Source organism: Doryrhamphus excisus, linkage group LG9 (assembly GCF_037039965.1).
Source record: "Doryrhamphus excisus strain RoL-2023G ecotype Guam linkage group LG9, RoL_Dexc_Guam_v1.1, whole genome shotgun sequence".
NCBI lineage: Eukaryota > Metazoa > Chordata > Actinopteri > Syngnathiformes > Syngnathidae > Doryrhamphus > Doryrhamphus excisus.
Window position 1 is genome coordinate 18053570 of NC_136365.1, and position 16097 is coordinate 18069666.

The 16097-nt window shown below is 40.6% G+C and overlaps 1 protein-coding gene and 1 long non-coding RNA gene across 2 annotated transcripts; one reads left to right on the forward strand and one right to left on the reverse strand.

The window, feature by feature from the left end:
- Positions 1 to 3479: 3479 nt before the first annotated feature.
- On the reverse strand, positions 3480 to 12565 carry LOC131100413 (uncharacterized). Its single transcript, XR_013628064.1, has 3 exons — positions 12493 to 12565; positions 11109 to 11204; positions 3480 to 3512 (listed from the first exon to the last, which is right to left on the reverse strand). It is a non-coding gene; the product is annotated as an uncharacterized LOC131100413 (long non-coding RNA).
- Positions 12566 to 13552: 987 nt separating this feature from the next.
- LOC131141530 (homeobox protein Nkx-2.5-like) lies at positions 13553 to 15762 on the forward strand. The gene is made up of 2 exons (XM_058091604.2): positions 13553 to 13949; positions 15031 to 15762. Exons 1-2 carry the CDS (start codon positions 13568 to 13570, stop codon positions 15660 to 15662), a joined length of 1014 nt encoding a protein of 337 aa, XP_057947587.2. The 5' UTR covers positions 13553 to 13567; the 3' UTR covers positions 15663 to 15762.
- Positions 15763 to 16097: the final 335 nt, after the last annotated feature.

Genomic DNA, 16097 nt, shown 5'->3' on the forward strand with positions numbered 1-16097 from the left:
ATAGGCGTCTGCGCGGCAGCCAATGAGACGGCTTCTTTTAGCGACGTCGCTTGGCCTTGGCCAATGGGAGAGCTCAGCTAGTAGAAGTGCAATTTTTAACATTATTATATTATTAATTTATTTTCAAGTTTGTTTATTTACGTTCAAGTGTGCCCCTTATTTTAAATTAAAACCTGACTCATCTGTCTGGTTTAAATAGTCAAAACCACTCTCTTTAAATTAAAAAGGAGGTAATAATAAAGACTATATTCTATTTTTATAAGCAAATCTTCCGGATGTGCTTTAATACAACATCAGGAAAGTTTACTTAGGAATATGTTCAGTACTAAAAATAAACCCAGTAGCATTAAACTAAAACGCAGAAACAACATTTGGCCACTAGATGTCGTACAAGAACTAGTGTACAACACTACCTGTGAATTCACCTAACATTCATCCATGACCTTAATTCAGGGTTTGAACTGTTGTACTTTCACTTTTCCATTACAACTGACAATTTGGGGTGTACCTAATGAACTGTCCAGTGGCTGCAGATGATTTAAAAGCAACAATGAAACAAATGTAGGATGCTGTTAATGACAGGTAAGTCCCACTTGGGCTGCGGGTTCAGTGTGTAAAAATAAACATTCATGTGTTTCCTCTCTTGTCATCTGTTCTTAAGTGTTTGATGAACAGCCTCCTCTTCCAGCCGCCTGTAGCCAAAGTAGCAATTCTTTTGTTACATACACACACACACACACACACACATACTTTGTACTGCTCTCCATGTGAGGACATCTATTAAAGTCCATTTGTTTAGGCGTGGCTCACCTAAACATACACAGACAAAACAAACAGAGAGCTATTTACATTTACTGTCTTTGCATAGCGTTGTTTGTTGTACCGCTGGGCAAATACTGTTAACTAGCGTATATCGATGATATTTTAAACGAAAAATGAAAATCCACATTCAGCGTTTTAACTCAAAACCAGGATGTAAACATACCACGTTACTTTCAGCTGAGCAGCAGCGCCCTCTACCGGCACAAGCGGTCATGAATGGAAAACAGTAGTGTGACGGATGGATAACCTATTTGGACCTCTCAGATGTTTTTTTGCCATCGCCATGACAACTGAAAAGACAAACCCAAGTTAGCTTGATGCTTGATTCAACATTATTACGTTATTTTGAGTTTTTAAACAGAATCAAGCTGCATCCAACCAGACCAGGAGTGGCATAAACTTGAATGGAGGCTCAGGTCCAAAGCCTTAATGCTTTTCTTTTAACACTCTTCAGCCATCACTCCCGAGAGCACTGTCTCGTCTGCCCGGCCGGCCAGCGTCTTCTTCCTCCTTTGCAGTCCACCATGGCAGCAGTGTTGGGTTTCAAAGTCTCCTGGATGAAGATGATTGAGTCCATTAGTCCTCATGAAGGACGCCGCTTACAAAAGCCTCCCGAGGGAGAATGTCTCGGTGTTCTATTGGTGAAAGCACACAAATATTTAGTCAACATGCTTCTTAATAGCAACCTTTGATGTTTCCATTCACGTAGACTAGATACATAAAACATGTCTGATCTGATGGGAAGCTGCTACATTTAGCCTTGTTGTTTTGGTAACACTTTACATGGAGGTATACAATTACAGTAGTTAATGAGGAACATAACCCTAACCAATACTCAATAGTTACTCATAATAATTACTCATAGTTTATGTGCCTGAGTAACTACTCATTAGTTCCTCAGTAACTACTCAAAATGTATGTGCCTTCGTTCCCCAGTAACTACTCTACTCATTAGTTCCTCAATAACTATTCAAAATGCATATACCCTAGTTATTAGTTCCTCAGTGACTACTCTAAATTGATGTGCCTTAATTCCTCAGTAACTACTCATTCGTTTATTTGTTCCACAGTAACAACTTTAAATGTATGTGCCTTAGTTCCTCAGTAAGTACTCTACCCATTAGTTCCTCAGTAACTACTCAAAATGAATGCGCCTTTGTTCCTCAGTAACTACTCTACTCATTAGTTCCTCAATAACTACGCAAAATGTATATGCCTTTGTTCCTCGGTAACTACTCTACTCATCAATTCAACAGTAACTACTCTGAATTGATGTGCCTTAGTTCCTCGGTAAATCCTCAGTTCATTCGTTCCACAGTAACTACTTTCAATGTATGTGCCTTCGTTCCCCAGTAACTACTCTACTCATTAGTTCCTCAATAATTACTCAAAATGTATATGCTTTTGTTCCCCGGTAACTATTCTACTCATTAATTCCCCAGTAACTCACATGCCCTAGTCATTAGTTCCTTAGTAACTACTCTAAATGTATATACCGTTGTTCCTCGATAACTACTCTACTCATTAACCACCCAGTAACTACTCTAAGTTTATGTGCCTTAGTTCCTCCGTAACTAATAATTAGTTCATTCGTTCCACAGTAACTACTTTCAATGTATGTGCCTTAGTTCCTCAGTAACTACTCTACCCATTAGTTCCTAAGTAACTACTCAAGATGTATGTGCCTTAGTTCCCCAGTAGCAAATAGTCTACTTGTTAGTTCCTCAGTAACTACTCAAAATGTATGTGCCTTACTTCCCCAGTAACTACTCTACCCATTAGTTCCTCAGTAACTACTAAAATGTATGTGCCTTAGTTCCCCAGTAACTACTCTTCTTATGAGTTACTCAATAACTACTCAAAATGCACATGCCCTAGTCATTAGATCCTCAGTAACTACTCTAAATGTATATTCCTTTGTTCCTCAGTAACTACTCTACTCATTAACCACCCAGTAACTACTCTAAGTTGATGTGCCTTAGTTCTTCAGTAACTACTAATTAGTTCATTCGTTCCACAGTAACTACTTTCAATGTATGTGCCTTAGTTCCTCAGTAACTACTCCACCCATTAGTTCCTCAGTAACTACTCAAGATGGATGTTCCTTAGTTCCTCAATAGTCTACTCATTAGTTCCTCAATAACTACTCAAATTGCACATGCCCTAGTAATTACTTTATCAGTAACTACTCTAAATTGATGTGCCTTTGTTCCTCAATAACTACTCTACTCATTAGTTCCACAGTATCTACTTTAAATTTACTATTAACATTGCTTCACTTCTTTTTACACTTGTATGAGGCTTCAGAGTGTTGAAGTGGGACTTCAAGTGTTGGACACTTGAAGTTGGACACAGGTTGACCCAGGAACAGATTATTCCAATATCCATTACTTCACTGGGGGATCAATTGTTTCCAAATTTGATTGCATTTATGATGGCGAACAGATGATCTCCAATAGGGAACCTACCTACAGTAGTCTTCTCACAGGTTAAAGTGCCCACTTGCACTCGAACTAACAATGAGATGCTCTCTACTGGTTTCAATATTGTAGTCGGGGGTCCCAGGAGTCCCATAAAACCAATTAGGCCGAGCGTCAGAGGCCGTGCTCTCCATTGGCCGTGCTCTCCATTGGCCGTGCTCTCCATTGGCGCTTAATGGGCTGTGCTTTGTCAGCGACGTCTGCTTCCTCCTGTCACAAGTCAGCACACAACAAGCTGTCAACAAGCTGATTTATACAGCAACAACTCTCTGTGTGTGTGTGTGTATGTGTGTCTGGATGAGCTCTGGCTGCAGGAAGTGATCCGTGTTGCTGTGTACACATCAGCAAACACCACCAGAGGCCGTGAGGGAGGGAGGGGGGTACATGTTTGGGGTCAATGTGTGTGTTTGTGTGTCCTGTCATCAAGCCTACACCTTGGACAAAAGGAGGAGTGATGTGTTATTTTAGCTTTCCTTCTTTTCTCCAAACACCAACAACACCTCAGTACTACTACTAATAATGAGATTACATCATTACTATTAATAATAATTTAGCAGAAAATTGTCGTTCGGCAGGTCCTGTTTGTTTTTTTCAGAGACATTTTCTGGGGGAACAGCTACTCTGTGTTCCTACCACTGGAGGGCGATATTTGCAGAATTTGACATCAATTGGTTCCAGACCCGACAAGTGAATTCTTCTATCATGATTAATAAATGAAATATTTTCATAGTTAGAGCATGTAAAATCTGTTTATGACTCAATAAATACAATTTTTACCATTATCAGAGCTATGTTGCCGTGAAATCACACCTTTACATTCCTATTATTTTGTTTACACCGCATTGCTTTACTGTAATGCACAGGTTACGGGATCACTGCAGGGACACAAGAGAAGGCCAAGGCTTTAAGCATTAGCATGCTGACAAGTTCAATAAAAAAACATTGTTTAAAATGGAGTGGGGAAGGACAAAGAAACATACCACTTCCACACTAGATGGGAAGAGAACTATAGATATTGTTGTTACTGTTGCAATAAAGGAAAGTCAGCATGATTTAAAAATCATTTTTGTAAACTGATGAGCTATATATTTTATTTATATACATATTTTTATGATTGACGCTATTTATGCCAGCATATCATAGCAAACCCCCACATACTGCCATTGCCGCTTGCCCGAAACAAAAGTAATGTTTTGTCGTTTGACAGCGATGGTGTTCCATTAAAAAACGTCATAAGTCGAGCATGAAGAGCACCGGTTCAAAATGGCGTGTTCATCCACGCTTGGGGATCGAACCGTGTTCTTGGTGTGCTGCTGTGATGCCGAGCTGCTGCCAAAAGTCACGCAGGGGTCACAGGGAAAGGGAGCGGCTGCAGCTCATGTGAAAGGAAACGTGCTAGCGTGTGTTGTCATGTATGTTTACATATGGCCTCCATGCGCTTTATGATGGACGACCCCCCCACTTGAGCGCTCACATCCATCCAGGAGGCTGACGGGCTGGAAATACACAAGCTAGCTAGCAAGCGCAGGGAGACGCCAAAAGAGGATTGATGGCTGATGTTTCCTTTTCTTTTTTTTTTTTTTATAGGCCTAAATCACAACTACTTAACGATCCACGCGATAAGCATGCCTTCGCCGTGAAGCCGTGTGACCTTCCAGGAAGTAAACAGCGCTCCGGAGCGATGGAGTCGGGCTGTTGTGGCCAAGTGACAACCTGTTAGCCAGCTCATGTAAACAAACATCCTTACTGGACGCTTTATTCCTGTCGTGTTTGCTGACTGCAGCGAGTGGGAATGGCGGGGGCTGAGCGGTAAACAGAGGAGCGCACGTCCGCAGCTGCTGGATGCTGAGCGGATGAAGACCATCAGGCCTCAAGGTCGTCTCCCCGGCAGCAGGAGAACGTCACTCACCGTGACAAATGTATTTTCATTTCGTAACCGCTGGTCAGCACCAAAGTTGGGGGTGTCCAAAGCCTTGGGAGTTGATAACCTCGTATTGGAGGGGGGATGCGGCACGGCGTGCAAAAGTGCAGAATTCCCACTGCGTGCCAGTTTTGAAATTGTGTAAATCCGCCAAGTAAAACCAGACTTATGATCAATAACATTATGTTTGTTTATAAGGAAAGGAAACATGACACCACCTTCCTATTGGTGGAAACAAGCTCATCCATCAATCAGTCAAAGCAATGGAGGTAGTTTGGTTGCAGAGAAAGAAGGGGGAGGGCTAATCCAACAATGCTGTCAAGTGACGTGAGTATTTGAGTACTTTGAGTATGTGATTTTTTAATTACTGTAAATTCCAACGTAATTCAAGCTGCAGCTACGCGCGTCATAAAATGTGATATTTGAAATACTTTGAAATACTTTTTAATCAAATAAAACATAGCTACTTAAACAGTGCAGAATAGTACACGGCTACTTCAACAGTACCGAATAGCGCATGTAACATACTGTAGATAACCGTAGTCTATCCTCTTGGGAACTAAAACCACAAAAAAACACACAATTCCTTCATCACACATGTTGTCTGTCTCTCTCTCTTTCTCCCAGCGTTTCAAAGCCTGTTCTGCAAGTGCAAGACTTGTTGCACATTTCTTTTCTCTAACAGACAAAAATATTAAATATCCCATCTTGAATCATATATAAAAGTTAAAAAAAAGTTTATCAAATAATAAAAAATGGAAACAAAAAAGCAAAAAGGCGGCCAGTAATAAGAAAAATGTAAAATGATACTACATTTTATGACCTAGGAATAACTTTGGGTCGTTGTAGCCCGCTTACAAAATAAAAAGGACAGTATAGGACAACAGTGTGAGCAACATTAGCTTAGCTGTGTGATGCTAAAATGCTAACATTACACACACATCTTAACAGCAACATCATGCTAGGTCAGCATAGTCGCTAAAGAAAAACAAAACGATCAAACTTACATCTCGCTCGTCTGTCGCTGACTGCACGACTTTGTTTTAAGACGCGTAGTGAAGCCTGATTTATCTATGTTTTAAAAAACAAAATAGAAGCTTATACAGGAGGCCTGCTGACAACAGCGTGGCGGACACTTCCTGACATTCTTGTGTCGCAGGCACACAGACAAGTCTATACATGACACGTTACTCCTTCAATGCAATCTCCCATCATGCATCTTGGTAAGTGAATGGAAGGCACTGCAGTGTGTGTGTGTGTATCCATGATTAGACGTTCCACAGATAAACGAGCTGCTAATCCAGTGCAGGTCAACGAGGTCAGTGGCAAACTGCCGCCAGAAGGAGACACATGCACACGAAAGTAAACACAACATGTATATACGTGTGCACACACACACACACACACCTAAAGGTATGTGTGTGTGTGGTCAGATGTCCAATTGTCAACACTATTGTATCATCTGATCTTGTTTCACATGTCAAAAGACAAATAAAGTGGGAATGATGACTTTAAGCTACTCTTGCTAGCATAAGATGAGCTAAACTGTACTCACATATAAGCATAAATAGGCTAAGCTAAATAAAGCCAGGATATATTCATATGCTCGTAGTCATTATACTAAGATGAGCCAAACCAGGGGCTCCCAAAGTGTGGCCCGGGGGCAATTCGCAGCCGGCAAGTGTTTTTCACTGGCCGATGGAGCATTCTAAAAATTGGCCATTCCAAATTGTCCATAGGTATGAATGTGAGTGTGAATGGTTGTTTGTCTATATGTGCCCTGTGATTGACAGCTGGGATAGGCTCCAGCATACCCGCGACCCTCATGAGGATAAGCGGCATAGAAAACGGATGGATGTGGAAGCTAACAAAATTACATAGAAAATGAGAAAATGCGGGCTGCACGGCGGTCGAGTGGTTAGCGTGCAGACCTCACAGCTAGGAGACCCGAGTTCGATTCCACCCTAGGCCATCTCTGTGTGGTGTTCTCCCCGTGCATGCGTGGGTTTTCTTCGGGTACTCCGGTTTCCTCCCACATTCAAAAAACATGCTAGGTTAATTAGCGACTCCAAATTGTCCATAGGTATGAATGTGAGTGTGAATGGTTGTTTGTCTATATGTGCCCTGTGATTGGCTGGCCACCAGTCGAAGTTAATATTAATTATACGTTTATTCACCTATACAGTCATCCCTCGCTACAGCGGCATCACTTTATCACATCTTTTCCACAGTAATTATTGCACTTTCATGGTTGAATGCGGCCTTTTATTAGTAAAAAATAACAATATTTATGCAAATTGTACTTTTTCTGGGCCTAAATGAAGTATTCAAGTTAAACGAACTCACTAAATGCAACTAAAGTGCAACTACAGAGAAAAAGTATAAAAATTGTGAACGTTGGCCACTAGGTGTCACTAATGGTTCGGTGAGAAAAGTCCACTTCTTGCAATCTTAAAGTATCTCACAATAATGAAGAAATCATAATCAATAATAATCAATAACAAAGAAATAATAATCATACAACATGGGCTCAAGTTTGAACCTCTGAGGTCACTTCCTGTCCACCTGGCACTCCGGTCCCCCCAGGGAACACATTTAATGTGACACACACAAGAGTTTCATTTACATTATTTACTCTTTGTGTCTACTATATTGGGTAATACAAGTGTGGAACCATTTAAAGCTGCTATTACGATATATTCATGAGACACTAGCCAACACAGGATGTAAAATGTCCAGAAAAAATATATGAAGAACTGCTAACATGCGAGTCTGTGACCTTATTTATGTCTAATATTTCTTATTTTCTCTGATTATATCTACTAAAGGTAACTATAGGGGTGCTATTTCATGTATGGAGGGCTCTAATGATGTTACAAAACCACATTTCAAAGATTGTAAACAGACTTCTATGGCATAACTGATCACAAGGTTTGTTGCTGTGATGCAACTAATGCTTCTGCATTGTATACCTTTATTTCCACGTATCACGTGCACCAAGGACGTATGTTGAACGGGACTGAGACGGTCGTGTTTCAGAGCCCTCACGGTGTCACATGACTGCCTGTCACTCACGTGACCTGTCATCTTGTCACCCCGCTCAGGGAGCGGCCTCATTACAAAGTCATGTCAGATCATTACAACCTCGTCAGCCGCCCGGGAAACTTAATCGCCGCCATGCACGCGCATGCGCATGCTCACACGCACACCCTCAGCTCCAGGCTGTTTGTTCTCGAAAAGAAGTCACTAAAAGAACATGTAAATGAATTTCAAGCATGCAAAGAAGCAAAAGAAAAAGCCAACTTTCGTTTTTCGTTCTGCTTTGAAGTCTGAAACCTAATGTTGTCTTTCTTTTAAACGTTCACCAAATTCAATTGACTTCAAAATAAAGGATGAATTGTATTTATATCTTTTTTCTTTTTGTTTGTTTTAATAAACTTTGTAGCATGAACAGAAGTCCAACTTTGCAAAAGCAATTGTAAGAATTTGATTGGCTGAACCTCTCAAACTTTTTTCATATTGAATAAACATTTTATTTGTGGTGGGGTGACATTTTGATAGTAACATATTTTGATATTTTATATCAGTAAGTTAAAAAATTAAGAGAAAAAACAAACAACATTTAAAAAGTCAATAAAATAACGTTAAAATGAATTAAATAATGCATGCTATACATACAACGTAATGTAAATATAATATAAACAAATACATAGAATAAATAAGACATAAATAACATTTTATTTTTGGGGGATTCTTTTTTTAATGAAAAATATTTATATATGCCTTTTCAAAACATGAAAAGGCTTTTCCGAAGCAAAAATGAAAAAAGATTAAATAAATAAAATAAAGTCGATTTAAGACAGATATTTAGCTGTTTCAAAATAAAATTAAGGTGTTTTTAAAAGTTTTTTTTTTAAGTTAAAAAACAAATCCTTTTAAAACTGTCCGTCTTAAGTCTCAAAACTTCTACCCAGACTTTAAAAAGAAGGGAATTATAAATTATGAGATAAATGTCTAAAATATGAGTCATAATTATGACACAGAGTCGAAATTATTTTATAAAAAGTCAACCAATTTTGAGATAAATCGTATACTATGAGATTAAAAAGGTCAAATTGTGACATAAAAAATCATAATTGTGAGATAAAAATTCGAAATGATCAGATATGAAGTCATGATTCATTGTGAGATTTTTTTAAAAAGGCCAATTTATGAGATAAAACGTTGAAATTAGGAGATGTGCTGCCTTCTTCGCTTTGCACATGCGCAGTTTGTATCTCATAATGTCAACCTCTAATTATATATTATTTTTGGTCTCATAATTACTACTTTTTTATGGCGTGGTTTCGAAATTTTATCTCGTAATTATGACTGTCTATCACGTGATTTCCACTTAATATCTTGTATTCATATCCTTTGATTTTAGCATTTCTACTTTGTGTATCATTTTATGAGTTTTTATGAGTATCGGTTTCGGATCGATACCCAAACACAGACAGCAACAAGCACAGAGGCCGCACGTGCAAGTTGGAATGTGGCGGAAAGGCGGAAGACAAAAAACAAACAAACAATAATTTCCCACATAAATCATCCATTCCTGTGGCGGGTAAAACAAATTGGAGGCGACGTGTGGCGTGGCGCGTGACGAGTGACGAGAAGCAGAAGCGCCGAGCCAAATCAACTCGAACCTTCATCTTGTTTAACGCCATCATTTACGACGCGCGTGCGCACAAACGTTAGTATTTGGGGTATTGATGACGTACTGGCGCGTGCTCTAATGTGAATGTTTTTTTTTTCGATTCTGCTAATTATAATTCCTGAAATCAAGACTGAATTCCACTTTGTTGCGGGTATTTTGAGTAAAACATTTATTTATTAACTATTTTATTGTCATTTTCACAATAAATGTGAAATTATCCGCCACAAAATCCCCAAAAAAGATTATATTTGATAAAAGAACAATACAATATAATGAAACACAATAATATCAGATGGCATATAATTAACAAGAGAGGATAGAAGTGACCTAGACATAATTAAATGGGAAAAGATTTACAATAATCCAATTATTATTATATTATTATAACACTAATTATTAATAAAATACAATTAAATAAATTTAATCAATGTAAATATTTTATTATAAACATTATTATTTCGTTCACGAAGAACTCCACAATGGCGTCCTGTCTTATTCCACAAAAAAATCTATGTATGTATGTATTATTATTATTATTATTATTATGTTTTTGCTTTTAGTTTCTGCTTCTGGTGCACGCGCACACGCTGAGCTAATCCGAGCATGAAGAGCAGCCTGGCGCCTCCAAGAATGACAGCAGACAAGAGGTGTGACCTTTCCTATTGTCAGCAGCACACAAGTAAACATTACAACTACTGCAAAAATCGAAATTAGTTTCTTTTCATTTTCTCAAAAATGCATTTATATTTGTCAATTGCAAAACTAATGAACAAAACAAAGAATCTATGTCTACATAAGCTAGCTATATAGCAAAAGTGTTGCTGTAGTTTTTGCATTGAAAGTGGTGTAAAAGATGCAATTTGCATATCTGGTCAGTAAATTGCAATACATACATCAGGGTAAGCTATAAGTCACGTGACTGTACCACACCAACACTATAAACCAGTGGGTGAACATTGGAATGAGTTACCTGCTTCGCTATTATTTTTTTCCCAACATGCACCAGTACATGTGAGGAAGGTCACACAAAATAAACACTAAGGTCAATTCTCAGGCCACACATTGGACTCCAATAGCAAAAGGAAGTATTAGCCTTGATGCTGGGATTAAGACAATTCAAAGTGCTTTTAGTAAACCCAACTGTGTGTGTGTGTGTGTGTGTGTGTGTGTGTGTGTGTGTGTGTACCTTTGATCCACTTTCGTCACCACGCAGGATGGTCCAAAAGTTATTCCTCAGGAAGTAGTCCTTTGTCAGGTGGGCATTGTGAAGAGCAGCGTTGTCCTGTTGAAAAAACAGCCGTTACCACACAGACCATGCAGGGCCTTCAGTCATGAGGGATGCCCCCACCCCCCGCAACATCTCCACATAACTATGTGCCGTTTGACGCCTCTGCACAACCTGAAGCTATATTGTTCCATTGAATGATCATGATGCCCCCTGCCTCCACAGTGCCGCATGGGAAACATCTCATGTGGGATCTCCTTGTCAGAATGATAATACCTTGCCAAGATGTCTTCCCCTTAAATGTCCCATATTAGGTGCTCTCCTGCTAATTCCAAAGAGGTCATTTTGTGGCGTTAAAGGAGACGAGGCCTCGGAAGACCTTTTTGTTCTTAAAAGACACCTCATGGTTATTTGACTGCACTCTGTATAGCAAATTCATTTGGGTCCTGTGTCTTGACGGACAGCCAATTGGGATCTTCCAGCTCAGGGCGGGTGACATTTTTGCTCTGTATACCCTCAGGGTCTTTGAAGAAGTTTCAAAAGACTGTCTGAGCGCGTCCAACCTCAGCGGCAAGAGCACGCTATACTATATGAGAAGCCTGGCTTATGCAGCTCAACAATCCCACCACATTCAGAAAAAACATTTTTTTTTGCTTTTTTTTGTCATCAAGAGATGATGACAGTGTGAATACCTGACATGAAATCACATTCAATCCACATTGTTGCCAAGATTAAACATTTTTGACTCACTCCCATTTCTTCTTTCTGCATTACTTCCAACCTCCTTGAGAGCCAACAGTGCAAAATAGAAATTGTTGCAATATTTTTCCTGGCCTATGTTGGATTGCTGTTAGCTTGTTTAATAATTATATATTAAACACCCTGCTTCAGCAAGCCACATATTCAGAATATAATTTCATTTTACAGTAGTGTCATTGGGCTTATTTTTAGGCGGACTTCACCCCCCCTAAAATGTTCTTAAACCCCCTGAATAATTTGATATTTTTACTGATTTTTAAAATTGTTAGTAACTTGGTGTTAGCTAATTTAATTTTTTTTTATTTTATTATTGTTAGCAACTTTTTAGTTGGTGTTAACTTCTTAGTGTTAGCGACTTGTTAGTGTTATCAACTTGTTAATGTTAAAATATCTGACAAATTTCATATAATAGGGCAAAAGAAGGTTCTTGTTCATTATTATTATTTTTTTTTATGTGTACTACATTGAGTGCATCTCCATTGGTGTAAGCCCCCCCTGTCCTCAGAACATAGTGACTCCCCTGTCATTTTCTAAATAATATTTGGTGCAAAAACAAAACAATTTTGCGCAAAAAAAAAATGTATACCTGTTTTTGAGGTTGTGGTGGTCTTCAGGGAAGGGATTATTTGGGTGGGGGTCCATCGATTTATTGGTGTCACTGTAAAAGAAAACAAAAAAAGAAGCAGATTAGTTTCAGCTTTATAAAAAGACACTCCGTTTTTCCTGGAGGAATTTTAATTGCTCCCTCTGGGGGGGGGGTCTGCTTATCATCCCAGGGTGGTTATTAATACAACAGTCCAGATAAAGAACCCCGTGGGATAAAGGCTTCTCACGTAGTATACCTCTATATGCATGACATATAATACATTATACAATTTATTAAGAAGATTTGAACTATTATTTTTTAGCTTTTTACGCTTATGGTTGGGATTTTGTTTTGTGTTTAAAAAGAAAGATAATTATTATTGAATGAAGTACTTCCTGTTTACAGTCCACCACAACCGGAAGCAGTGGCCAATAAAAGGACAAATATGTCTTTGTGTTGAGGTGACAAATAATGAAGTTACACTTTATGGCTAAAAGAGGAAATGTTCGCTTTAGATTGGTGGGATTTCTGCGCACTTTGGAGGGGGCGATATGCTCGTGGACAACAAAAGATGACGTTGGACACAAACACACGAAGAAGAAGAGTTTATATATATATAGTATATATATATAAATATTTACACTCACCGCGGAGAACTTGAACTGCTTGCTTCCTGTGTGCGTAAAAGCGCGCAGTAGTTGCAGGGGGGGGGGGCAAACTGCACGCATGCACGTGCGCGCACGTCACTCCACGCCCACTCCCCTTTTTTCGCAAAAGTTTTTTTTTCCACTTTTCTCTTCCACGCCTCCCTGACAGACGGAGCAGGCAGAGGCACACACAGAAGTGTCCCACAGGAGAGCAGCAGCGCGGACCAGGACCAGGGCCAGGACTCCTACCTCGGCTGTGGTGGCCACGATGGGGGCTTAGAGGCACCTCAAATCCCCACAGGGCAGGCAGGAAGACGAAGGAGGAGGAGGTGCTGGTGGTCCTACATTTGCACAAGGAGCAAGACGCGCGCATGTTACTCGGAGGGCTCCACCTCGTGCACGGCGGCGAGGAGCAGGACTTGGACGTCATGATGCTGCAGAGCCCGCTCACCTCCACGCCATTCTCCGTTAAGGACATCCTGAAGCTGGAGCAGCAGCAGCAGCAGCAGGCCTCCATGGAGCTCCAGCAGCAGCAGCGGACTCACCTGGCCGTCTCACCCCGACACACGCATTACCACAGCCCGCCGCCCTCCTGCATGCTGGCCCGGGATAGCCCTCCGTCCTTCTCGGACGCCGACGACAACCCCATGGTCTACCTCGGGGCGCTGGCCAGGGGGGGCGATGAGGACGACGAGGAGGACGATGAAGAACGCGGTGGGGACAGCGGCTTGTCCACGGACTTGTACGCGCACGGAGGCGGGCTGCGGGGGTCCAAAGTGGAGACCCCAGACTTGGACGAGCAGGACAGGAGTGAGTCTCTATAAGGCCTGCACGCTAAAATGACAAAATAAAACAATAAACATTATAGCAATGTATGAAATATAAAAAAGTACCTAAATTAGTATTTATATTTACATTCAAAACCAAACATAATCTTAATTGCAGCCATTGTAATCTCACATAGAGCACATCAAAACAACGTCAAATAAACAACATAAATTATCAAAATTTTTATCAGATAATCATAAAAACTGATACATTAATATAACATGCCAATGTGCTAAAACAACAAATCAAACAAATGAAAAAACAAAAAATAAAAAAAAACAACAAATGGTGAGATCAGTAGAAATATATATTAAATTGACTGTATTGTACAGCAAACTATATTATATACATTAATATATATTTGGAAATATTATAAATTAATATAAAATATTACTTTAAAATCTCGGTGTTCAGCAACAGCATTTGTTTCAATATTATTTTATTATGATGATGAAATCTTCCAGCTTTCTTTTGCAATAAGATTAAGATATGCCTTTATTCGTCCCTCAGTGGGGAAATTTGTATTGCACAGCAGCAAGAGTACAGAGTCAGTTAAGCAGTACAAGAATACACAATATAGAAAAATAAACAATATAAACAACCCAAGTATTAACAGAAATCAACAGTTACGTACAATTATTATTAAGACGTACAATTAAAGTAATAAAATCCTTTTATAAATATAGTACATAGTATTAATAAGACTCAGTACTTCAAATTTGAGTCTTTTCTAAGCACTAATATAACAATCACAAGTTGGCAATAAAATAATTAAGAGATAAATAAATGTCCTAATTGATATATTACACAGAAGGATATAATATAATGTAATATAATGTATTACTGATAGAAGCCCACGATTAAAGATTTATATTAAGAGGATAAAGATAACGGGAGAAATGATTTATGAATAGAATATCAACAATATGTTCCATTGGTAAATACATGTTTTCAATAATAAACAAAAATAAATGAGTTAGAAAGATGAATAAAGTAATGTTTGAACGTCCATTAAGTAGTGAAACAATGATACGAAGACCGTGTTTCTATGCCTCCTTCCCAGGGCTGCTCGTGTTGGAGTCCCGGGGGGAGGCAGCCGAGGGCGGCCACGGCGACGCTCAACGGCCGGCACAGAAGCCTCGCAGCCGGCGGCGACCCCGTGTGCTCTTCTCCCAGGCTCAGGTGTTCGAGCTGGAGCGCCGCTTCAAGCAGCAACGCTACCTGTCAGCCCCCGAAAGGGAGCATTTAGCCTCGGCCCTGAAGCTGACGTCCAACCAGGTAAAGATCTGGTTCCAGAACCGCCGCTACAAGTGCAAGCGTCAGCGGCAGGACAGGACCCTGGAGACGGCCGGGCAGCACCGCCCTCCCCCACCGAGACGCGTCGCCGTGCCGGTGCTGGTGCGGGACGGGAAGCCGTGTCTCGGCGGTGGGGCGCAGGGCTACGCGACCACCGCGGCTCCATACGCGAGCAGCCCGTACGGCTACGGAGGTTACCCGGCCTACACGTACGGCAGCCCGGCCTACCAGAACACCTACACCTGCACATACAGCAGCCTCCCTCCGCTGCCACCCTCCGGCACCACCAACGCTTTCATGAACTTGGGGGGGCTGGGCGGCTCTCAGCAGCCCCCAAACCACCAAGGCAGCCCCGTGACGTCCTGCCAGGGCTCCCTGCAGGGGATCCGGGCTTGGTGACGTCATTGCAATTGAAGGACAAAGAAGAACGGACGCACCATGTGAAACACTTTTTTGATGTTGCTTTCTCCTTTAAGTTGTCGATGAGTTTTTTTGTGTTGCTGAGAGATTTCACTTTTATTCTAATAAATAAGACAAAGTTTGCTTGACTTTGTGGACGTCATTGTCACATAAAGTGCTGGTCCACTTGGGACCTCTTTGTCCCGATGCCAGTGGACCTGCTGAAAGGGGGGGGGGGGCAAGCTGGTTTCAAGAAAGTAGTCCAGCACAATGCCTCTCATTGGACCGACGGGGGGGCAGGAGAGGAGGGGGTGCAGGGTCCCCAGCAAAGACAAAAGGGACGCAGGCTTTCTGGAGATTGACGTCCTAATATTCCCACATGAGAGCGAGTAGTGCAAATGTGCGCACTTTTGTTCCCCTCTCGTCAAGCTTTTT